The sequence below is a fragment of the Gopherus flavomarginatus genome, chromosome 3 (assembly GCF_025201925.1).
Source record: "Gopherus flavomarginatus isolate rGopFla2 chromosome 3, rGopFla2.mat.asm, whole genome shotgun sequence".
Taxonomy (NCBI): domain Eukaryota; kingdom Metazoa; phylum Chordata; order Testudines; family Testudinidae; genus Gopherus; species Gopherus flavomarginatus.
The window spans coordinates 101,280,619-101,305,843 of NC_066619.1; the positions used below are offsets into that span (position 1 = coordinate 101,280,619).

At 38.3% G+C, this 25,225-nt stretch overlaps 1 protein-coding gene across 1 annotated transcript in view; it reads left to right on the plus strand.

The window, feature by feature from the left end:
* VPS13A (vacuolar protein sorting 13 homolog A) overlaps positions 1 to 24,462 on the plus strand; it is a 322,609-nt gene extending 298,147 nt beyond the window's left edge. The window contains exons 68-71 of the mRNA XM_050945432.1: positions 10,560 to 10,645; positions 11,783 to 11,906; positions 13,583 to 13,657; positions 20,452 to 24,462. Of these exons, the coding sequence (XP_050801389.1) occupies positions 10,560 to 10,645; positions 11,783 to 11,906; positions 13,583 to 13,657; positions 20,452 to 20,502 (336 nt within the window). The 3' untranslated portion in view covers positions 20,503 to 24,462. The remainder of the gene's footprint in view (positions 1 to 10,559; positions 10,646 to 11,782; positions 11,907 to 13,582; positions 13,658 to 20,451) is intronic.
* Positions 24,463 to 25,225: the final 763 nt, after the last annotated feature.

Sequence of the window (25,225 nt, forward strand, 5' to 3'; positions counted from 1 at the left end):
TTTATGAGACCAACTTCTGTTGGTGAGAGAGCCCAGCATTTGAGTTGCACAGAGCTCTTTCTCAGGTCATGTGTAACTCGAAAGCTTGTCTCTCTCACCAACAGAAGTTGGTCCAGTAAAAGATACTACCTTTCCTACCTTGTCTCTCTCTATATATATAAAATATGGAGCCATTTTTAAAATGTCACTTTTTCTGACCATAATTGCACTTTTTAAAGCACTGTTCTTATCAAATCAGGAAAAAAATTGTATTTGTGTTTGGATGTTTCACCTGCTCTCACCGCAAATAGCCTGTTCTGAATAGGGCTGTAGATGGAAAAGGAATACTCCATGCTTAGAGCAAGTAACAACAGATTGACATAGCCTGATGCTAGCAGAGGTACCATTTTTTCTCCAAACACTCAGAAACAAACATTATGATAGATAAATAACAATATCAGATATAAACACAGTTATGCTCTGATCTCTGTTCTTTATACACCCAAAATCTCCTACTGAAGTTAGCAGTTTTGTTTGCACAAGTAAAGCAGAAACAGAAACATGCTGCTATTGCTATAATTTAGCTTGGAGTAGCAAATTCTGTTCACCAATTTTTTATTTTTGTTTTGTTTGTTAAGGCTTTAGGAACACTTGTCAAACTTACGATGTCATGCACAGTTCATTCATTTAAACAGGTGTCATGAAGAATTTCTGATTGTGTTTATACAGGGAATCTATATTCTAGTTGCTATAACAGCTTGATATGAGTGTGACGAAGGATTTTTACTTGGTGCTACTAAGACTTACTTTAGACAGTTAAAGTTACCAAACTACATAAACATGGATTAAGCCTTGCTGTGCATTTAATTAACGTGTTTACTATATCGTAACTATTTACTATAGCACAGCTTCTCTCATTCATCACTAAAATACTTTCACCTGTGGAATTCAGAGGTGATCCTTTGTTGCTGGGATCTCCAGGACTAAGTGCTTCCTAGCCACCAGATTTTCTGCCTCCAGCTGCCGGACAATGGCTGTTCAGTTTCTCATGAGCATTTTGTTTTATGTTTAATTTTTTTAATTAGTTTTCATGCAATGATGACTTCATTTCAGCTTCTAGCTCCTCTCTCTCTTTTCTGAGGTGAGGAATTAGGCCTTTGGTTTCCCTGGAATAGCACCTCTTGAATGGGTTCCTCTCTCCTTCATTGCGGCAGCAGAGAAGCCTACAAGCATCAAGCCAACTCTGAGATGTTTAGGCAGCTTTTCAGAATGCTTAGAGGGCAAGCTATGACCTTCTGCCAGAAACCATTGACCCTGGCTCTGCTAGGATATGAGCTTGAGAAGGCAAGCTTCTGCTGCCCTGCTGCCACAAGCTGCTAACCCTCACTCTGCCAGGTCCTTGGGTTTTGAGTGGGAGAAGTGTGTAGATCCTTGACTTCAAGCCATGACTCGACCATGGGAAGTTCAACAAGGAGCTTGAAGAGTCCCACAGAGAGAAGAACCCCTGAACAAGCAATGAGGGGTAAGTCTGATAAATTCCAGAGGTTTCAGGTCCCGAAAAAGCAGAAGCAAGTGTCTCCTTTGTAAACTACCAATATGTATTGTTAATGAGTAAACCATGTAAAAATTGTGGTTTAAAGCCTTTCTCCTTTGCCTTCTAACCCTTGAGGTGAGAGGGAATTTTTGCTGGGGTTTTTCTCCTCAGAGGGGCTGTTTTACAATGCCTCTCTGTCAGGCTCTTTCCCACCCTGCTGTATGTGTGGGCAGAAAAGCATGTTTCTCCTGTGAAGCCCTGCTTCAGGTTGCAGTCTAATGGATCTTGTGCCTGTTTGGCTTTCAGCCCACAGATCCCTTCTCTGCCAGGGAAAGGTGCTTAGTCTGATGAGTGGGAAGGGGTCTCTCTCTCCCTCCACCCTTCCCACTTTCCATTAGCTAGCTTGCATTAAAACGTCACAAGCATTTTAGACACTGATCAGAAGGGAGGCATGTGAGTACCTATTTCCTTGACAGCTGCACTATAATGGGAATACAGGGAGGTTAGTGAGAAATCCCTTTCCGTGTTCAAAATGACCCCTGCTTTACTCAGAGTATTACTCTCAATGATACTAAGTCAGTCTGAAAGTGGACCTAGCCCGCATGAGAAAGCAGGCAGGCATCCTTTCAGGTGCTTGGGGATGTGTAGCAAGCTGTTCCCACAATCAGGGTTATCTGTACCAGTACCCCTAGTTAGTTTATGGGTTCCCACACCATGATGTGTAGTGTGCTGCCTCTCCCCCATACACAGCCAGGGGAAATACCACAAACACACTGTCCAAAAAAAGAGTTAAACATAAAGAAATTTCATAAGTTCTGTGAACCTCAGGTTGTTGCAGCAGGATTCCCACCAGTGGAAGACATAGTTGCTTCCATTCTGAAGGTGTGACTTTCTTCCAAAAGACCCCAGGGAGAATAAGAGTGAAGACATATTGCACAGCAATTTTAGTGCCTCAGCTATAACCATTCAGACAAAGATTTGGAATGCGGGGCCTTTGGTTCTATTCTGGTCAAATCACTAATATGACTTGTCACAAGAGCAGTGGTTCCTAATTCAGTAGCTACAAGGAAGTCATGTTAGCAATAGGGTCATCCTAAACTGATATCTTGGGCATGCAAATTTACAGATGAGGAACTGTTCAGGGAAACAGAAAAATCAACGGAGTAACTGAGATAGCAAAGAGGCCTCTACTCTCACTGTCAAAACCAGCATAGTCACCATCAAGAGTGTTCAAGAAGGGACTATTCCCCAATCAGAGTTAAAATTCTGGAGAAGAAGCTCCCTAGAAAACCTATACATATTTTCTTCTCAATCTAACAAAATTCTCACTGTGACAAAGACAAAAGGAGCATTTGTGTATGAGAGCTCATAATTCTTGTACAAAACTCTTCCTTTTGATCTACCCTCTGCACCCAGAGTCCTAAAGAATGGCTGTGAATCACAGCAAGATACACATTGCAGTTTATGAATTTATATCTGTTCATGGACAATATGCCAATCAGTGCCATGTTCAAAGATACAGACCCTGTCTGATAGTTGCCAGTACCAGTTACTTTAGAAGAAGGCTCAAGAAACCATGTAGTGGGTAGATATGTGGTGATCACAGAAGAATTGCCTTCTGTTTCCCTTTAGAGGTTTATGATTGAAACATTACTGTTTACTTTGGGGTTTTGGGAGGTCTAGTCCCAGAGGTCAAACTTGGTTTTGGAAATGGAAGTCAAGCCCTGGGCTCTGAATAATCTGCTGATTTTTAAGACTGTTCACACAAAGGATATAGAAAAGAGGGAAAAGGGAGAGCCAATGTCATCCTCCTCGTCCTCTGTTGATAGACAGCCATAGAACCTCCATTCCACCTGAAGAAAGCACCAGACTTCTTGAAGCAGAGTTGTCTTGTTCATCCAGACCTGGATAACCTACAATTAACAATCTAGTCATCAGAAGAGAGGTTTGTAGTTCAGCGAAGTTTCTCTATTAGCCTCATTGATCAGTTCTTTTTAATATTCAAACAGAATTGCATCAGGAAATTCCATTTATTAGGATGGTCAAAATTATTTCTGGTGTAAGGGGGAAATAGAAAACTTTCTGGGACACAGACTGTCTCTTTATTTGTATAGTAGCCTACACAGTAGGGCCCTGACCTCTAGATGCTACTGCAGTACAAATAGTAATATATAACTAGTGATCTGCGCTACACTGGAATTTTTACAGAATGGTCGCTTGGAGTCCTACAATCAAGCATCTTACAGGAGGTGGTAACTGCCATAGCACCATTCTTTAGGCAGGCACATCAGACTTCCCTCTGAGTATCATCAAGTTTCAGGATTATTCAGAATGACAGTTTAGTCTGTTGCAGGCCTTTATAGTTGGTATTACCTCTGAAAGACAGGGTATAGAATTGGTTTCTGTATCCATACAAGAACCACGTTACTATTGTTATGTATCAAATGTTGTTCTTACACCTCCAGAAACCTTTCTGTTCAATGTAAATTCCTTCTACAATTCCTGGGAAATGGTCCTCCAATTATTTTGTTCCAATCATTAGCACCCCTTTGGAACGTTGTGGTATAAATTGGCATTCCTAGCACTGTAAAAATACATCTCAAGCATATTGAGTGCACACATCAACTGTACTCGGTTCATCTCATTCTATCCAAAATGTCAGCGCATTTAGGGCCTCAACATTGCTGTAGGTAATATGTTAAAATCCTGCACCACTTGGCATGCTGCATATCTGGGAAACTATTCACAAAGAAAGAATCAAGTCTCCCTCTACAAGATCCCTCTTGGTATTATGTGGAAAAAGTTTGAGCCTCAAGGGAGATTTGCAAAGTAGGTAAGAAAGTGTTATCGGATGGGCTCCCAAGTAACGTTAAATTACAAAGCTCTTGCTTTTTGGAGTGAAATTCTCTTTGCCTGTTATTCTACTATAATAATAATAAAGACTCTTTTCATCCTCTCCCCTACTTCTGTGATTCACTGCTTGTTATTTCCCATTCGTGATGTATGAGGAGGGAAAGCTGTGCAGCAGAATGACAAATTTCTTACCTAGTAATTTTCTTTCTGTTACCAACTTCTCTCCTCATTCAGCCCACCCTAGTAGTTGGTAAATGACCAGAGTACAATTTTTTACAGTTGAATGTTTTTCTCTAAAGGGGGACTCAGACATTTATATAAATAACCTTAAAATTATTAGGATACCAAGTTATCTTAATTCTAGTAATCTGTTGGTGGGGTATTTCTGCAGCTTTGGAAGAACTCTTCTGGTGGTCTGAGCTGAAGACTGGACTTAGTTCTGGAGTCTCCAGCAACAACACTGGACCACTTCCAGATTCTGCAAGTGGAAGGCGTTACCCATTGAATGAGGAGAGGAACTGAGAAGATTGTCAGGTAGCATACTTTTCAATATGTTCGGCTAGCATGGCTGGTTAGCTGAGTGCAAAGAAGTGTGGCCTAACAGATTCACAACTGCTATTTAATCTTTAGCAATTTTATGGTTCCCCATCTTCCCCCGCCCCCATTTTGCCTCACTTAATTAAGATGGCTCTTAAATCATTCAAATGTATGTGGGCCAGCTCCTGACTGGGCATCACACGTACTGTTGGCAATTGCGAGGTGCCAATCCGTACATTGCAGAGAGACAGTAAAGTGCAGTTTTGCTGCCTCTATTCTTACTCCATCTCCTACTTTCAGAACTATGAGAAGCACCACTCTCTCCAAAAGTATGTGTGTGTGTCTCCCCCTTTACTGATCAGGGGTACCATATATGCCAGAAACTGCATATGCATGGGTAATCTCTGCTACTAGCAAGAATAAGATGCACAGTATGGGTAGTGAACCTGTGCTTCAATATTTAGATACTTGTTTTTTGGGGGTCCAGTTTCACAGATAATTTTTGTCCTCTTTTTACATCTAATCAATGAAACATTTGCTCAAATTGTCGGGTTCTTCGAATGCTTTTCTGTGGGTATTCCACTGTGTACTCCATGTGCCTGAGAAGAGAGAATTCTAGCAAGTAATGTCCATTGGTCCACTTCTGTGCAGTTTGTCTCCTTGTCCTCCGTACTTAGAGTATAAGAGGTGGTGCGGACCAACTCCTCTCCCATTCCTTCTTGCTACACATTACTTGAGTTGGAATCCTCTGTTGTCCAAAATGGATTCTCTTCAATGTTCTTTCCTGTAAATATTTAAAAGTTACTGTTTGTAGTTTCTGTAATTAGATAAGTACTTAGAATCTTCACCCCAGGGGATCCCCCAGACTCTCAGAGCAGGACTTAGATTATGCCCAGGCTCCTGGGTTTTAAGAATTGCATCTCTTGCCCCACTCCTTTTCAGTCAGCAACAACCACCTGTGCTGCCTGGAAAGGCTCATATCTCATAGAATCATAGGGCCTCAAGAGGTCATCTAGTCCAGTCCCCTGCACTCCAATGATGAAAATTCCACAACCTCCCTTGAAGCCTATTCCAGAACTTATCTACACTTACAGTTACAAAAAAAATTCCTGACATCTAAACTAAATCTCCCATGCTGCAGATTAAGCCTATCTTCAGGGGAGATGGAAAACAGTTGATCACCATCCTCTTTATAGTAGCTCTTAACTGATATCAGATCCCTCCTCAGTCTTCTTTTCTCAAAACTAAACATGCCCAGTTTATTTTAATCTTTCCTCATAGGTTTTGTAAACATATTAGCATTTTTGCTGCTCTCCTCTGGACTCTCTCTAGTCTATCCACATCTTTCCTAAAGTGTGGTCCCCCTGAAATTGGACACAGTACTCCAGCTGAGTCTTCACCAGTGCCTAGTAGAGTGGGACAATTGTATCTTGTGTCTTATATATGACACTTCTGTTAATGAGCCCCAGAATATTAGCTTTTTTTTTTTTTTGCAACTGTATCACATTGGTGACTCTCATGCAATTTGTGGTGTGTAACCCTCAGATCCTTTTCAGCAGTGCTACTACCTTGCCCATTATTCCCCATTTTGTAGCTGTTCATTTGATTTTTTCCTTCTAACTATAGTACTTTATGCTTATCTTTATTGAATTTCATCTTGTTGATTTCTGACCAATTTTCCAATTTGTCAGTATTGTTTTGAATTCTAATTCTGTCCTCCAAAGTGCTTGCAACCTCTTCCAGCCTGCTGTCATCTACAAATTTTATAAGCATACTCTCCACTTCATTCTCCATGTCATTAATGAAAATATTGAATAGTTTCAGACCCAGAACTACAGAAAGTTTCTTTAACATTAGCAAATGTTTCTTCAGTGTTTGTTTCTTTAAAGCCGTGAAACAGTCATTGAGAGTTCTTATCCTTCCACCACTAAGAGTTTTAGTTTATCATAGTGTTCTGGGATACTATCGTCCTCCAAACTGTTTATAACTGAATAATGCAGAACACACCTTTAAATAAATATTTGTTTCCTCACTCAATAGGTACAGTTCAGTTTATTTCAGGAGCCTTCCTCTGCTAATACTTTACTCCAACATGCACCCATAGAATCTCTCATATGTAGTTTGAATCAAAATGGTAAATTGGGATTTTTTTTAAATGTTGTAATGTCTCGTTCTTCCTCTTAATACATACATGCATGTCAGTATTGGGAGTTAAACCTTCCACTACATTTAAATATGGCATTCTCACCAGTAAAATGTTAATCACAGCAGTTTTGTAAAAGTAAGTGAAATTATAAGATACTAGATGTAAAGATAGAAATGGAAAAGACCTATAGCTGTTATCTCATCTATCCTCTTCAAGTATAGATTGTTTCCTACATATTTTCTGATCGTTTACCAAAAATAGGTTTCAGTGTAGAGTGATGTTGCTTTTAATGTATCTGTGTCAGTACTGTTTAAAAAAAAAACTCTACCCACTGGAAGAGGAAGACTGATAATGAAGCCTTTTAGGCAAGGGTTTAATTTTAAGTGGGATCAGTGGAGGTAAGTTGACGTCCTCTGATAGCTTTTTGGTCTACTCTGTGAAACAAATTGGTTGCCTCAGTTCAGTTTCCAGTGGATAGGCATCCACATCACATAAATCATCACCTTAATAGGTACTGATTGTCCAACTATGACAGTCTTAGGCCTTGTCTACACTACAGTTTTGTCGACAAAACTCAGCTGATGTAACTCCCCTCACATAATAAAACCACCTCAATGAGAGGCATAAGGCTTATGTCAGTATACTCAGGGTGACACAGTGTCTGTGTAGACACTGCATTCCTTACATCGGCTATTGGCTGTCATAATTGTCAATTTCATGGCTCTGCTGCTGCCCGGAATCCGCCCCAAGCTTGGCTGTCGCCCAGGCTCCTGGCTGGGCTGCCTCCTGGGCTCCCTGCTGGGAGTCCTGCTTCCCCCTAGGGTCCTGGTTCCATGCTGGACTCCCGTTGCAGATCTCCCCACCGGACGCAAGAAGCCCAGACTTTCCCCCAATTCCAGCTGGGAGCGTGGAGGCGAGAAGTCCTGGTGGCTCCCCCACCATCCCACTTCCAACTGGGAGCATGGAGGCGAGAATCCCCCTGGGGGGCAGCTGGGCTTCTGGTGGGGAGCAGCATGGAGTTTAGAGCCCTGGATTTCAGTCTCCCACATTGCCTCTCTTCAGTCAGTGGAAGCGCTTCTGGTGAGGACATGCGCCGCCGACAGAAGGAGGGTAATAGGGACATCAGCCACTGCAGTAATTACTGTGTGGCTGTAAGTCGACCTAACATAAGTCAGCTTATCTTTGTAGTGTAGACATAGTCTTAGTGGAAAGACCAACAACTATGTCCACATTAGGTAAAAAGATGTACATTTAATACGTGAGCTGGTTGAAGTAATCCTTGCACTTCCCTGTAGAGTTTACCTCAGCAAACTAATGTGTTAATGCTGTGACTGCTTTGCGTAATTACATAGGGGTTTTAATACTTCACTAAATGCGTGTTTAAAAAATACTTCTTTTTTCCTAAAAGAAGTCAGTGCCCAAATGGACATGAAAACTCCTGTGCCCTCTTTCTTCTGTACTCCACCCACATTAGGATAAAGGCTAAGCTCACTTAGAAATGTGTTTTAAAGTCTCTTTGTTTCTAACAAGTTTGTAGAACGGTCTCCTTGACCAATGTGGACAAGGCTTTTCTTAGAAATGTGTAATGAAACTGACCTGTAGACAACTAAAGAATGTAAAATTCAAATCTTTATGAAGGAATAATTTAGTTTTATTAGGAAAACAATGAGGATGAAATCCTACCCCTATTAAAATCAGCGAGAGTTTTGCCATTGGCTTTAGTAAGGCCGGATTTCACCACAGGATTTGAAGAGTTGTTGACTATGTGCGCTCAGTTTTCAGTTCTTTAATCTTAAATTATATTTTAAATGTTTCTTTTGTCCAGTCCTTAGGTGCAGCTATGGAAGATTGTTGAATAAAATAATTCCTGGTATAAACTTAGAACCTTGACAAGGATAAACAAATGTTAATGAAGGCCTTTTTATTTAGGTGATCATCTTTTCATTGTTCTGATGTTATTTTATAATTAATTTATTAGTCATTAAAATTCTAACCCAGTGTAATAACTGATAAGTTAATGGAAACTTCTAAATGTTTCTTGTGCACAGAATTGTATATTGTCCATATGTATTTTTCTCCTTGTCGATTGAATTGCATGATTTTTGTCTGTAAATCAAAAATATTGTCTGTTGGGAAATATCCCAATTGTTAAGTTACTGTATACACATCAAAACATAATTTTTTAAAATTTGTTAGGTCAAATGTTTTTCACTGCTGCTTGTAATAGAAATATCCAGTCTCACTGTAGGACTTTTTATTTATTTATTTTTTGTTACATTAACAGTGGTTTGAAGTGGTAATCAATAGTGGCCGCTAGGCTCTATTCTTTTAACTTGAGAGAGGACTGACCTATGAATCTTACAAATGATTTTGGAAATTTCTGTGTCTACAGTGTTTCAAGGACTATTTTTTGGTTAACTGTTCTATTTTCCATTAAAAAAAAAAAAACCCAGTAATACAAAGGGGATGTTTGTATGCACTCTAATGAAAAAAAGAGAAAGTAAACAGCTCTTGTCCTTATTTCCCAGCAACACAGGATCTAAATTAGAACAAATTTCTTAGGCTAAGCAGAATGCTTTTGGAACATTGTCACTGCAAGCAAAGCAGCTGTGCCAGAGTTGAAGCTGAAGGATAAACCTGTTTTACATTTTTATATAGCTGTTCATTCCTCTGAAGTTCAGGCTTCCAGAAGCTGACAAGTAGTACTAAGTTTACAGAGCCTCAGCATTTAAAACTGAAGAGTCTGATATCATGGATTTGCCATTTTAAATACAATTCACTCATGAATAGTGAGAAGATTCAGCTACAGTATTCACAAACTACTGTAAATGAGTATGTATGTTATGGAAAATGCATAGAGAATGCAAAAGCATGCTGCCCATCATGTGACCTCCAGTACCTAAGAAGTGTCCTGAAGCTAATCTGATCCTATAGATGATCTGGGATTCTTTTATAGAGTTGAATTCAGTTCAGTTACCAGTGATAGTGATTCTAATGTGTTAGTGATAGTCAAGTTGATCCTAATTTCAAGAGTCCAAGAATCATAGCATGGTTATGTTGGGAATCCATTTATTTTTTTCGTATTAATATTAATTAATTATATTGCAGTGCACTGTAAGTATGGGAAAAATTGAGTTCAAAGTTCTTCTGTAGAGCTGTTTTGGAATAAAGACCTTGCTGATGTATCCAACTTTGGACGGGGCTGATCCCAGTGGAAACTTACATTAATTTGCCTGTCCGTATTAACAGAAATCAATTTCACATACAGTTGTCTAAAGCTCTTGTGTCTAAAGATCATATCTTCATGGCAAATGCAAAATGTCACAAAAATTTTAGTTGCGTTCTGATTTGTTTTGGTAGCTAGCTCTTTATTGAATAGAAGGTACACTGTCGCGTTCAGTTATAGTAAGCCATTTTCATTCTGATTAGAAATTGAGTTATAAACAGGAAATAAATAAATGAATTAATGTATTTTATGGAATGCTATAACACTTTCTCTTTTTCTTCTAGAAAATTGAAAATGGAAGATTTGCAAAACTCAGATATGTTACACATGCCATGGTCAATAATACAGATTTGTTAATGATAACAAAATGGTAAAGGCTTTTCTCTTTGAATAGCAAATACTTTAAAATGTACCACCAAACTGTTGGAGTGATAATTATTTTAGATAAACAACTGTTTTTTATCATTTTGTCAAGTATATGTTTACACATGTGGATATATGGAGATATACATTATACATATATGTTCACACCTGTGGATATATAGAGATTTTGTGTGTGTCTTTTTTATATATATATGTGTGTAGAGAGAGAAAAAAATTGCATCTGGCATCCTATTATCTATGACTCTTTCGTTGCTAGTTTGGCAAAGGATATATTATCCTATGCCTCACTTGTGTAGCTTCTATAATCCAAGGATGACTAACTTGCTTTCATGTTTTCTGTAACTGAGGTAGATAAATTGAATATTTGATCAGGATGATGACAGTGGAATTCTATATGGACTCAGGGATCCACCTGCGTAAAGCACATTGCAAGACTGGAATCTAAGTAAAGATACTCAGTAATAAAGGAATGGAATTTTCCTCTAAGACTCAAAAATATTTAATAGTGGAGCATAAATCATTTAATTTTTTCTGTCTGGGGACTATTTTTCCTCTGAGAATATCAAGTTAAAAATAGAGTTGCTGCCTTGGCATAGAAGAAAGATGCTTATAGATGCTATTGTAAATAGGCACAGGAACCTGCAGAATTTAGGAGTTGTCTACACTAGGATATCTAGGGAAATTAATCCGAATTAACTAAAGGTATGAATTTGCAGTGTGTTAGTTAAACCACATTAAACCTTTATGTGGATGCTATTATTCAGAATTAAAGTAGCCTTAATTTGATTTACCTTAATTCACCTCCAGAGTAAATTATGCTAAACCGAATTAAGGGCATTGTAATTTTGAATAACAGCATCCAGAAAGGGGTTTAATATAATTTAACTAATGCACTTTAAAAGTTAATTTGGATTAACTTTCCTGAGTGTCCCTGTGTGTCTTTTCAAAAGTTGTACTATGTGGTTGTTGCATGTAGCTTGTAGGAAACTATCTGAAATAAGACCACTTCACTGTGCCTAACATTTAGTTCCTAATTTCTTTGGTGCAGGGAGGGGAAGTATTTCATAACGTTTTATTTTCTGCTTTCATTTTTGAACTGTTTATTATATTTTACTCTTTTTAGTGGTGTTTTGTTTGTGACAAAAGGAACATTTGGACAGCCGACATGTGAGTGGCAATACACTTACGATGAGTTTACCAAAGAGCCATTCATTGTTGATGGAAGAAGATTACGCATTGAAGCCAAGGTAGGGTAGATGCCTGGCTAGTAGTAGAACAAAATGTGAAAGTATCACTTAAGTTTTCTTTCTGAAGTAACCTTTTGACACATTTACAGGAGGTAGCTCAGACTTGTCTGTGAGGGCTTGATCATATCCCATACTAACTTTCCTCTAGCTAGTGCATCAAAATGGAAACTCAGCTTTCCCAATTTAATTTTTCAATTTCCAAATTTTTAAAGTCAATTTTGGGCAATGGCAAGGGGCGTTCCCTTCTCCCCATTCACCTTTTTTTCACTTCCATCCATCCACTCTTCTTCCCTGGGCAAAATGTTTATTAAAATAATATTTTCCCAGGTAGGATTGTACCCTAAACAGATCACCTGCAGATCTCTTTTCCTGTATTTGCTGCCCTTGCTCTCAGGGTGGTAGAACCAGCCATATCAGACAAAATACCCTCTCAGGAATTACAGAAAAAGAGCTCTGCAGTAATTTCTTCCAACTCTGCAGATCCTCAGTCAGCCAAAGTAAAGAGGCTTAGGATATGTCTACACTGCAATATAAGCTCAGGGTTAGTGAGACTCAAGGCAGCTGACCCTGCACCAAGGGGGCGCACATTACTTCTGTTTCCCTGGAGTTGATTGAAGGACAAAGAAAGAGATTATGGTAGTATAGGATACTTTTGGTGGATTCCCAGGGCCTGAGTCAAAGGTGAGTGGGAGGCTGTATCTACGCTGTAAAGCAATAGGACTCAAAGCATGAGGGTCCTGGCTTGACTCTGGCTCAAACCCTCCACCACTGCAGGGTCCTAGAACCCAAGGTCTGAGTCAGAGTCCCAGAGAATTGTGTGTAGACGGAAGGGGGGGTTGGGCTCAAGCCTGAATCTAAGCTTGGTCTTACATTGCAGTGTAGACATACTCTTAGAGTCTATACAGCTTCTTAGGGGTCCTACATCCTCCTGCTACACGCGCTAACGCTCCTCTGAAAACACTGTAGTAAAAGAGAGTCACTACTCTTCAACACCTGGAACACAACAGGAAAGACTGTCTTCCCAGATCAGGGTTTTATGTGGGTAAGTCCAAATACCCTCCCTAGAGCCCCTCGCACAAGAGTTACTTGGCAAAGGGTCTGGTATCCTCTTTCTGAAAGAAATGGAATTTGGGAGAAGATTTGGACTCACTCAGGAATACCTTTTTTATTCAGCTGAGTGTCTGACAATAAGGGTCAAGGAGTGTAATGTCCTGTCCATGGACTATGCTCCTAAAGGGAGCAGCAACCAAGAAGAAGGATTGATCCTAAAATGGAATTCACTATGAAAGTGAGTCTGTACATGAAAATTTGTGTCTGTACATGAGAGAACTGTCAAGAAACAGTTAAATTTAGCTCCAGTACACACAGATTCTTACGTAGTTTACTTTAGACCATTATTACACAGAAAATTTAGCACATCACATTTTGCTTTTGTTAACCTGCCTTTCCCAGATAGAGTAGATTATTTTATAGATACAAATTTTTGAAGTTAACTACAGTGTATTAAACAGAGTGAAATGCTGTAAAGTAAGTTTTTTGATTAAAGTTTTGTTTCTTATGTAGACTGCACTTTGAAGGTCACTTTTGTAGAGCAGTTAGAGTATGAAAGCATTATACATTCATTAACTTTAGAAAAATTAAGGTCATTTCTTAACTTAAAATTGTTTGTTTTGTAGGAACGCGTTAAGTCTGTATTTCATGCCAAAGAGTTTGGAAAAATAATTAATTTTAGGACTCCAGAAGACGCCAAGGTAAATACAAGCAACTGCTATTTAAATTATAGTAATACTACTATACTTTTGTTTAAAAGCCTGACTTCATAGGAGCATTGACAGGGTAAGGAAGAAATGTTCCATGCTTAGTGTTTATTGAGGGGAACGACCCTGAGGACTGCAGCTTCAGCTTCTATGTTTTCTCAGGTCAGATAATTAAAAAAGTGCTGTTACTCATTTTGAAGAGTAAACTTATTTTATGAAAAGTAAGTTGGCTTTCCCCTTATAAATACATCCTAAAAATAATATTTAGCCTTCATATAATGCATATCATCAAAGTATTTTACAAATATTAACTTATCAATCGTGACAACAACATTCCTCCAGTTATAATCAATACTCTGAAATGTGAAACTTCCCCCATGAATAGATTACGGTGCTCATAGCTTAAATAGTTGAAGTCTTAGTGGGCAGGGGTAGAAAATTTGTAGTTGCATTATTTTAATTTATTGTGCAGTGAATTACAATATTTCAGAACACATAATAAAAAACTCCGCTACACATTGTTACACACAATTATTTATAGTTGTTTTTACAGTGAACTTTTTTGGGGAACACATTTGTAATGAAGCTGCTTTATTTGATCAGAATCCAATAATTCTGCATGGCTATTAAACAGACCAACAATAAACTAGTTAGTGTTTAGTTTTCAGAAATGCACAGATCTAATGCAAAATATCTCTTTGCTTAGGCCCATGTAAGACTTTATTTTCTGTAAGATTATTGATTTGACAGTGTGTGTGGTAAGCAACAAATAATATAGTAGAGCCAATTAAAATACTGGGTTTCAGTGTATTAGTCTTTCACTGATAGAAATCAAAATGCAGTGTAGCTTTGGAGATAAGTGAAGATGAGACTGGAGGATGCATCCCAGTCCCTAGACGGCATTTATTTGCATCACAGAACCATTCTACTAGTTTGGTTTAAATAGCAAGACACACAGGTCAGTTTGAAATACTGGTAAACTGCCAAATCCATGTGGAGGAAACTTGCAGAACTTCTCTGTCTGGTTCTGGTCAGTGTGATTCATTCCTATTTTCCTGAACCGTAGATTCATCTTTTAGTGCCTCTGCATATTCACAGTTGTGAGATAGGGTGCTCCTAATGTCGAGCTGTAAAACTACCTTAAAAAGCTGTGTTCATTGAGTGCATGAGTGATCTCACATGAGCTTGTTGTCATCACTATGTGTGTGTGCCTTAATTCTTTCGCTCTCACCGCAGACAGTGAACAGAACTCATTTTCATATCCCTAAGCTAGGTCTTCTCTCATTCTAGCTTATTACTTTTCTTGTGGTTAGTTTGTGTAGAGTGGTATAGAGTGTTTCTCAAATGCATCCACTAGGGGCTTTTCGTGAGGCCACAGCCTCTTGGCTGATGATTGGGCTCAGAGGGGTAAAGCAGCGGCCTCTCTCCCAAGGCTGCCAGCAGGGTTGTTCCCTGCCCCTTTGCAGGGACACACATGCTGGATGCCCTAGGGTGGTGAGCGGCAGGCTCCAGGCACAGAGTTTAGGTCTCCATCTCCGTGCTGGGGTCCATTGCCGGGTGTGGGGCGCCAGAAGTAGGTAATAGGCTTCAGCCACCGCTACCTCCTGCAGTCCCCCATCCATTCCTTCTATCACCGCTGGCCCCGTTGCCTCCCTACCCACTTCCCCATCCAGGACTGACTTGTCCTCTGGTTTGTTGGGGCTGAGTAAGTCTACTGTGAAAAGTAATATTTGTGTGTTTGTTAATATCACTTTTCACAGCAGACTTAGTAGCTAGCTGGGAGGGTGTACAAAGTGATATTAATACACAAGCATCACTTTTCACAGCAGCAGCAGACTTGCTACCCAGCAAGTCTTTTTTTAAAAAAAAAGCAACTAAAAAAAGCAAAAGAAACAGCAAAAGACAAGAACGTGCAGAACACCTTACTTGTGTTTCAATTCTGTCTAGGTCCAGTAAAGAATAGAGACAACTGTGTGTTATTTTTATTATTGAGTCTGAAAAAAAGAAAAAAAATCTGCATAAATAAATGACAATTATTTGGACACATATATGTGCATATTCATTTGTTTTTTCCTAAAGTTAATTAAATATTTTAGGAAAAATTGTCAGAATGGCCACCAGCAAGAGTTGGTGGCCATACTCTGAGGCCAGCAGAAACATTGTTGTGAGAACCCTGTAGCTTGTTCCTGTTCCCTCATGGGGACCATGAGTGAGTCCCGAGCCCTGTAAGGGTTTCGAGAGGTTTGCTTCCTTGCCTGCCTGATGATCATACCAGAGACTAAGGTCCATGTCCAGTGCCTTCTATGTCTTGGTAACTTGTGTGAAGTTTGTTGCACCTTCGTTCCCCATACTAGAAGGGAGAGTTGCTTGGGGCTCCAGGCTCAGCTGGCTTCTCGATTCCTACAGCCTTCAAGGGGCTAGGTACTGAGCCTCTGCACTCAGGTGCTCTTACACAGAGCTCAAGATGCATTGTGCTGCTCCAGCCTGAGCACCACCTGCTGTCTTAGGCCTGAGACAGGTCTTAGGCCTTATATTGGGAATAATCCCTTACTTGGCACCGCCAGCACTGGCTAAATCAAAAGCAATACCACAGACCAAACTGGCACTGCTAATTAAGGCCTCAGTGGCCTTCACAAAACACAGAAAGCAGCTATTTCTGTGTGTACTCTTCATTTGGCACCAATGCCCTCAGAACCAATTTCAGAACTATCTTCTGGTGCCGATGCCTTGACATCACAAGTCAATGCAGATATCTGTTAGGGTAAAACAAAGGAGAAGAGGAAACATCTCATCATGAGAGGTAAAAACAACAGAAAAAGGAAATGCCAGCCCTTTTCTTCTTTGTACTCTCCAACCCATGGGAGCCTCTGAGACACAGAAATGGCACCACGGTCACCTTTTCTCCCCACTCCTCCAGAGCCACACATCGTGGCAACAACCAGCTTGGACTTCTCACCCATTCAGATCCTGATAACACCTTTGAAGTCTTCATGCCTGCCTGAGATCGACCACTGAAGCTACTCACTATCCCACCTCATGCATTTCTGCTGCTTGGCTCTGTTTCTGCATCAACTTCTCCAAATTTCACCTGAAACCGCTTCAGGGTATCATTCAAAGATGAGTTCTGACTCTGCCTTGAGACCCTGGTCATCTTCTCACCTCAGATCAAGACATCATGGAAAGGGAAGGGCCCTCTTTAGCTTCTCGTGTTACCTTATATAAAGAACTCCATGAAAGCCCTCTGGAGACTACCAGGCCAGCTCCAGTGTACTCTCCCAAGCACCTGTACCTCACCCAACACCAGTACAACCTCTCTTGCTGTCACATACTGGAACCAGATCCCTCAGTTCTGTAAGATCTCCCTATATTTGATGAGACTTCTTGAGAACCATAAAAGTTTCCTTTGGAGGAACAGACAGATGACACCTGATCAGAAGATCAGGTGGCTTCATCGGTTTAACCTCTGACAGAGACAGTTTCAGGAATGATTGAGGAGAATGACAAATACTCTTCTGCCGGAAACAATGTCGTCAGATCCCCTGCTTCTGATACATAATTTTTCAGTGATGAGGCCCTTGAGGACATCCAAGGGCCACTAAGGCTGCTGCCCGCTCCTTGAAATTTACACATGTTTTTTCCTTGAGTTGGATGAGGTCTTCCTACCCAGCATTATGTCTCAAAGTCAGGCTCCTTCACAATACCAAGGGATGCAGTCCCAGAGGCAATATCAGCCATTTCCTAAACCTATTGCTAACTGACTTCTGCCTTATAGGAGCAGTATTCCTCAATGCATGTCCTTGCAACCCTCCACACTGGCTTCTAAACAGCAGTTTTGATTGCAGGGTTGAAAGCTGCACATGAAGTCACCTAGACTTAAACAGTTTTCAAAAGAAATATTTTTTCAACAGAAAATGTTGATTCGTTGAAAACAAAATTTAGAGAGGATTTCAACAGCGCTCTTCATTTGAAAACCGTTTTTGGAAAAGAGTTTGTCAGAACATCCCATTTTGACATTTTTATAACAAATTCTCATTTTTTATTCAAAAGGATTTAATCTTGAAATTGTTGTTAATTTACACTGAAAAGTTATGAAAATTTGAGATTGTGACTTTTCATACTGTTTTGGGATGGGGAAAAAGTGACATCTCAACTTTGCAGAACGGAAAAACTGCCCTACTCTACATATGAACATTCAAGTTCAAGATGCTCACTGTAGGTGACATTATTCCTCTCTGATCACTTTGAGCAGAACAAACATACTAATAGCCCTAGGGTGGCCTCCTCAGTACTGATATGCAGATCTATTATAGCTGCCTTTGTTTCCAGACCAGATGTCTCAAAAGTAAGGGAAGATTCTTCACCCCAACTCAGAGACACTCCACCTCGCAGTGTGGAGGACAACCTACTGTCTAATGTATTACATCTTACTTGGGAAACCAGTATCATCTTCTTTAAAGACCCACTTCATGAAAGCCACCACACCATCAGTCCCTTAGACAAGTTCCCCAAAGATAGATATACAAAGCAGAAACTTAGAGGTCAGTGCAGACTTGTACCAGACACTACTCACTAGATTTAGTATCACAGTCTGATGTCCAGTTTGGGGTATGAGGCAGTGCTACAGTTCATATTTATCTTAGAAATCATTGCTTACTATCCTACAAATGAGGCACTGCTTGTAAACTCCCACAAGTGGGAGTACACAGAATCCCTTTAAGAAAGAGAAGTTACTTGCTAGTACCTGTTCTTCTTTGGGAGTTGCCTTTGTGTATTTATGTTAACCCCCCCACCACACACACACACACACACACACACACACACACACACACATCCCACCACTACCTCTACCTTAGAGTTCTATATAACATCAGGACTCTGTGGTTAGGGAGAAGAAACTGAGACGGGTGTATGTGCGCATTCCCCTATATACAGTAGAAGAGAGAGACATCACTTCCACACAAGGTTTCTTCTGTGTCTCCCCAGTAGACACTGCAGTTCTGCTAAGGCATCAGATTCCACAAGTATGAATCCACAGAGGCAATTCCCAAAGAACAACAGTTACTGGTAAATAACCTCTCTCAGGCACACAATTAAATTAACCAGAATTTTGTTTGTTCATTTCTTTTTTAATATCCTCCACTGGAGCTATTTCTCAATACATGCCAATCTAAAATTAAGTAAAACAGGCTAGATCTTCTTAGCCCATCAGTCTGGTCATGTCACCTGCTGACTTTAAGCTCTCTTTTCATCTTCTCTATTGCATTAAATTTAAAATACTTAGTCTCACCTTTAAGGACCTACATAATGTAATAACTAGCTCTTAAATAGTACTTTTTCATCAGTGGATCTAAAAGCACTTTACAAAAGAGGCCAGTATGGTGTGACTATTGCTGGAATGCTATGTCCACAATTCATGAAGTATGTTGAAAAATTGGAGAGGGTTCAGAGAAGAACCACGAGCAATGATTAAAGGATTAGAAAACTTGCCTTATAGCGATAAACTCAAGGAGCTCAATCTATTTAGGTAAAAAGGGGATGGTGAAGTTACCTTTATGGGGAACAAATATTTAATAAATGGGTTCTTCATAACATAGAACTGTGTAGGGACTGGAAGTTGAAGCTAGCCAAATTCAGACTGGAAAAAAGATGTATATTTTTAACAGTGGGAGTAGTTAACTATTGGAACCAGTTACCCAGGATCATGGTAGATTCTCCATCAATGATATTTTTTAAATCAAGACTGGATGTTTTTCAAAAATACAGGCTCTGGGAATTATTTTGGGGAAGTTCTATGGTCTATGTCATACAGGAAGTCAAACTAGATGATCGCAATGATGCCTTATGGCCTTGGAATTTGAGTGTCTTCAATTTACAGATGGGGAAACTGAGGCACAGAGCAGCACATAACTCCAGTCCTATTTATTTATCAAACCTGGCCTCTTATCAGCCTTGATACACTGTTTGTTTCTTTCTTCCAGGAGACTTTATCTTTTTTTTATTCATACTCACCCTGATACAGGGAATGCCTTTCCCACTCCGATCTGCCGTGCCAATATCCTCTTATTTAAATTCCTTCTGAAAACTAATTTATCCACACTGTGTTCATTAACTTACTAGTATATTTATTTTCCTGATTTTAAATACATTTAAAAAAAAATGAAAAACCTTAACAGAACCAACATGTTTGTGCCTAAACTGACTAACAATATGATCATATTGCAGCAAGACTCAATTTTGCTGGTTCCACCCTCTGCCAACTCTTTGTCATCTTCATTCTTTTTGTCACCTCTAAAATTTAATTATAATTGTTTAGTGGCAGGGACCATGTCAGTCTCTGTTCTGTGACTTGCCTAGAATGCTTGGATAATGTAAATGAATAATGTCTCTCCAGGATATATGCAACACAGTGGTAATTATTACTTTTCTAAAATGTTATTGTTCATATATGGCACCCGGATGCAGAAGCCAAAAACTGGACTGTCCAGGTGAAAAACAGACTGGTGGCAACCCTAACTGCAGATTAAGAAATTGGAATCTTAGTCTAGCCAGATGTCTTAGCAGTAGTTCCATATGTTGTCATGTGGGAGATTGGAGTTTGAAGTTCAAATGACAGTATAAAGACAGGAAAGGCAGAGAAATACTATTGTAGATTATGAACTTTGCATAATGTTAAGATTTGATTAGGACCAGGTATTAAGTGGTGACATGTCTGGCCATTCCAGCCAAATTTTCTACTGCATGGCACACTTTTTACTAAAGGAACTTTTTTTTTCTCTTAACTCCCACAGTGGATCCTTTCTAAACTGGAAGAAGTGAGAGAAAGTCATCCAAAGTTGTAATCACTGGAGAAGTTCCAAGACAGAGAGAACATGGAATGCACAGTTCTGGCTATTGCATTTTAATTGCTGTTTAACATGTGAAACTGTTTGATTATCAGCCAAGAAAAAAAGAGAGAGAGAGAGTTTGTAATAGCTTCATTCTGCCTGTGTAATATATAATCATAATCAAATTTTAATTGAGTAATCAGTCAGTCAGTCAGGTAAAATAGTCTGGTGATTAAAAAAAAAAATTCTACCAACTTTTGGCTTGCTGGGTTTTTTACTTACAAAATTATAGACACCTAAATCTAAATACTTGATTCCTTACAAATACAGTATAAACATGCATTTGTCTTATGTCTGATTCTTTCATGTCTGCTACAGAAACTGAGCTCGAGAATAATTTGTGTGATTTTAGATGGAGCACATCTTGAGATGGTGATCAATACTCAAACTCTAGTTCTCCCATCAGTTTTCACATAGATGTCAGCCACTATTATATTATGTTATATTGAAATTAAAATGAACTCATCAGAGGTCAGGCAGACTTACTCCGACAGATTGAAGAAAATTCAGAATGACTGCTGACCAGAAATGTCTAACTCAGATATTTAATCTCAGAGGGGCTCTTTATCGATAAATACCACGGAATTATTTCCTTTATTTTTTTATATAAATGAACAGTTCATGATAAACTTAAAATATAGTAAATTCTTTTGTATGCCACTCATATTTAGCAAAAGCTTCAGATCCCCATGACACACACATTGCCATTCATAAAAAAAGAACAGGTCAGTCTACCAAAGGAAGTGATAATCTGGGGAGAGGAGAAATAGATAAATCTTTGGAATTATGTTGTGAGTAGTCGGACCTTATTTTAACTATATGAGTGGAGTTGGAATACTTGCATAATGAAGCATACCTGAGGTTTTAAGAGTACTGTTCAATGCAAGAGTATTCCTAGGGTTACATAGTATTGCATGCAAAACAAACTAATAAATTTTAGAAGACTGCTTAACTAATCAAATTTTATATAAAGATCATGTTCATATTAAAATAATTTAACAAAAGTAATATTGACTTAATTCACATTTGCCTTTTCTCACCTAATGAAACAATTTTTAAAAAAAGTTTAATATCCAATTGGAATAAATGTAAGTGGCAGCTGGACTTCAATAAAGAAAAGCCTACTGTGACGTCATATTGGGTAGGGGTTTTTTCAATTTGCTGTTAGGATGTGTGAATAGTAATATATGAGGATGACTTGAAAAATAAAATCTATAGATTAGTGGACAGAAGAGGTGAAGGGAACTGCATAGTGGTATATGAACATATTGTCTATTCCAGATTTTGAAGACTATGGAAGGTCTGATGCATGTAGTATCTGCTGCCAAGATGTTATTTCCAAACCACTGTTTGGAATGTGCATAGGGAATTTAATCCTCCTGAAATTGCTGGTGCTGTTTGAGCTATCCAGAACATTGCTTTGTTGTAAAGCTAAAATAAATGGCTTGCCAAACTACAATTCATTTCATGTATACCAAGTCTTTCCTGCTGTGGTGTTTAACCTTTCAGCTGGTTACAAAATATATTGTAATATTATTGTGATTTCCCCCAGAATATTTTATTCTTTGCTATATTGAATGTAAATTGAATCAAAAGAATATAAACAAGTTCCAAACTATGAGGATGATTGTGTGTTACTCCTCTCGTATATCTTTTGTAGTACAGAAAACATGAAACATGCACCAGGAATATTTATTCAAGTTACCAAAATAATAGTGAATATATTGCCTTGTTTGATTGTTGGTAATATCTTTAGCTGAATACCAGATAATACAAACTTTACTCAATCCCTGCTTCTTACCACTACTACTTCTAAACTTATACAATACAACTGGATCAAGAGCCTTATCATGATCCTCTCTTGAATACCATTTCATTCTTTCTTCTTATATTTTCTACAAATCCACTCCTTGAATTTCTGCTTTTGTCCTCTCTCACAACTGATGTCTTCTTTGTACATACTCATTTGTATAACCTTTTTGTTCTCTTATTTTGAAATCATCCTCTCTATTTGGAGCTTTCTTTTGTTTGATGGGTTTGATTATCACCAACTTATATTTTCCTGATGTACTCTGCTAATAAAATAATGTTGTGCAAATCCTGTCTTCATCCTGATCACCTAATAAGTCCCTAGAGTACTTAAAAATTTTCTGTATTTCAAATGCCCAGCTCTTAAACTAGATCTTCAAAGACTATGTATAGCTGTGCTCAAGCTCCTGTTTTAATGGATTGTAGTTTTTTCCATTCTTTATGCTATAGTTCTCTAAATTATAAACTATTTTGATATTTTAAACCAGCAAAGATCCTTACTCAAAGAATCTGGAAAGAGTGTCAATTCCATCATATTCCAGAATTTTGGAAAATGCATTTGTAGACTTCCTCCTGCTTTCCCAGTTTCCAGGATCCTATCTTGCCCTGGTTTTCTCGGGCTCCTCTCTTGACCAACAGACTGCATATTCCCCCTATATCATCCTTTCTCCTAGACTCCTGTTACTGCACCTGCTTCCAATCTTGATTGCATTGCTACACTTCAGCTATTCTGTATTCAGTGGAAAAGAATATATTAATTTTATTAACAAATTTTATTAAATTTCAGACCTATTTTAATGTCTGCATTTTGATTTTGTCTACTGTAGTGTTAAAATAGTAGTAAAGTATACTATAAACATTTATTGAAGCACATTATCATCTTCCCTGTATGAACATAAATTTTCTTCTTTTGAGAAAATAGCTAGTTTGGTGTCTCAGAAAAAACATTGTATGTTTTTTAACTTGATTCAAAATAACAGTAATAATCATTGACAAACCAAAACATGGAATTAAGAGCAACAAATTTGATAGTTTTTTTTTAAAATAGTAATGTTGTGTCCAAATGACTAAGCCCTATAAAAAGTGGGGTACTGTAGTCATAAAATATGCAAGAGACATTAGTGAAATATATTTATGTCAAAAGATCTAACATCCATTCTACACAACTACGGTATTACATACAATTAAGGGCTCTATAAAGTCTTTTCCAGGCCTTAAGGTTAAAAAATATATTTAAAAATGTGACTATAGCTTGGAATGTTTTCCTCCTAAGTTATGTAGTTTAACAATTTCCATTTTCACTAGTCTTGTGGATTTTGTTACCATGATTGAGGAGAATTGCACCACTTCATAAGTGTTACCACACAGAACCTTTAGGCTATAAGCAACTAAAGCCAAATTATCTTTCTGGATATACAAGCACAACTCTACTTATCTTCAAAGTGAGTCGTTTGTGCCTGAGAGTGGCATGCAGCCCTGAGTTTTAAGTTTTCATTGATAAAAAGTTGAGATTTATAACTGGATTTTTTTATTAAAACTATACAATATGTACACAATATGCATTCATGATACAAGTAGTCTCTCTCCCGCTAAATGAATCAGGAATCAGATGTGAGATGTAAAAGTTGCCATAAGTCCTGGAAAAATAACTTCTTAAAACTCTTTTCCTTATTTTCTAATACTTTTATAAAAATAATAGTAGTAATGTATGTTTCTTTGTAACCTTTCATAAAAAAACATGTATATTAATTAGTGCTGGTTAGCAGTTCAAAATTTTCTTTTTCCACATTTGAGCAGTACTTTGTGGTTCTATCTGGTCTTTGTTTCTCTTACACATGGGCTAAGAGAGTCCATGTATATGAAAATAGTAACTTAAGTGTTGCACTCCTGTCCATCCAAGTTCTTGAGCTTGAACTGTAAACATGCAGTTTTCCTAAGAACTTAGTCTGCTAATGTTAAATGATGATTTTTATAAATACAGTGTTCACATATCTTTGTATGATTGCTAAATCTTGTATAGTTTGCAGCCTGCCAATATAATCACACAATGCAAATATTTATGCCTGCTATAGATAAATACATTTATTAAAAATTTTAACTTTAAAACCTGTATGTTTGTTTCTTTGTATGGTGTTAGTTTAGAGGAAACAGTAGTATATTTTCTTTAAACAGCATGGAATGTTTCTCTTTGTTGTTGCTTTGAATTTGAGCTCCAGAAAATTATGATTATTTTTCATTAATTATTGATTTATATATAATACCACCACCATTGCACAATGAAGAGAAAGTGAGTCTGCTGTATTGTATTTTCAGCAAGCAACCAATAAGTCCATAATTAAACATATTTTCCAGTGATAAATTACATTTTTCTAGTTTCTCTCAATGTGTGTTAGTTAATTCTTATTAAAGGTTTGATTTTTCCTATTATCCAGGACAGTTCAGTTCTATAAGAAGATATCCTAGATGTCTCACCTATCTAGCAAACCACTGAAAAATCTGTCCCCGGGGGATCAACAGAATGCAGCGATTCACCATTTTCATTTTTAAACATCTCTGATGGTTTTTGGTGAACAGGGAAGATCCTCTTTTTACTTTACCTCATGTGTTCTCAGCATTTATCTTTGAGGCTATTTTTTTTTTTTTAAATACTCATCAGGGACCATTCTCTGAAATGCTGCTCTCAAGCTTCTTTCTCTTCTCAGTGCTGGATTTTCTTCTTTGGGTAGATGTAGCTGTGCATTCCACTTAGGTGTCTGCGCACCCAGTGCACCAGAGCTGGAGAAATTTTGCCTATCAGCACCCAAAGAGGAGCAGTGCTCATGCCTCATGGCTGTAGCCCCTCCTCTGGCTATTTAAGGCGGCAGCACCC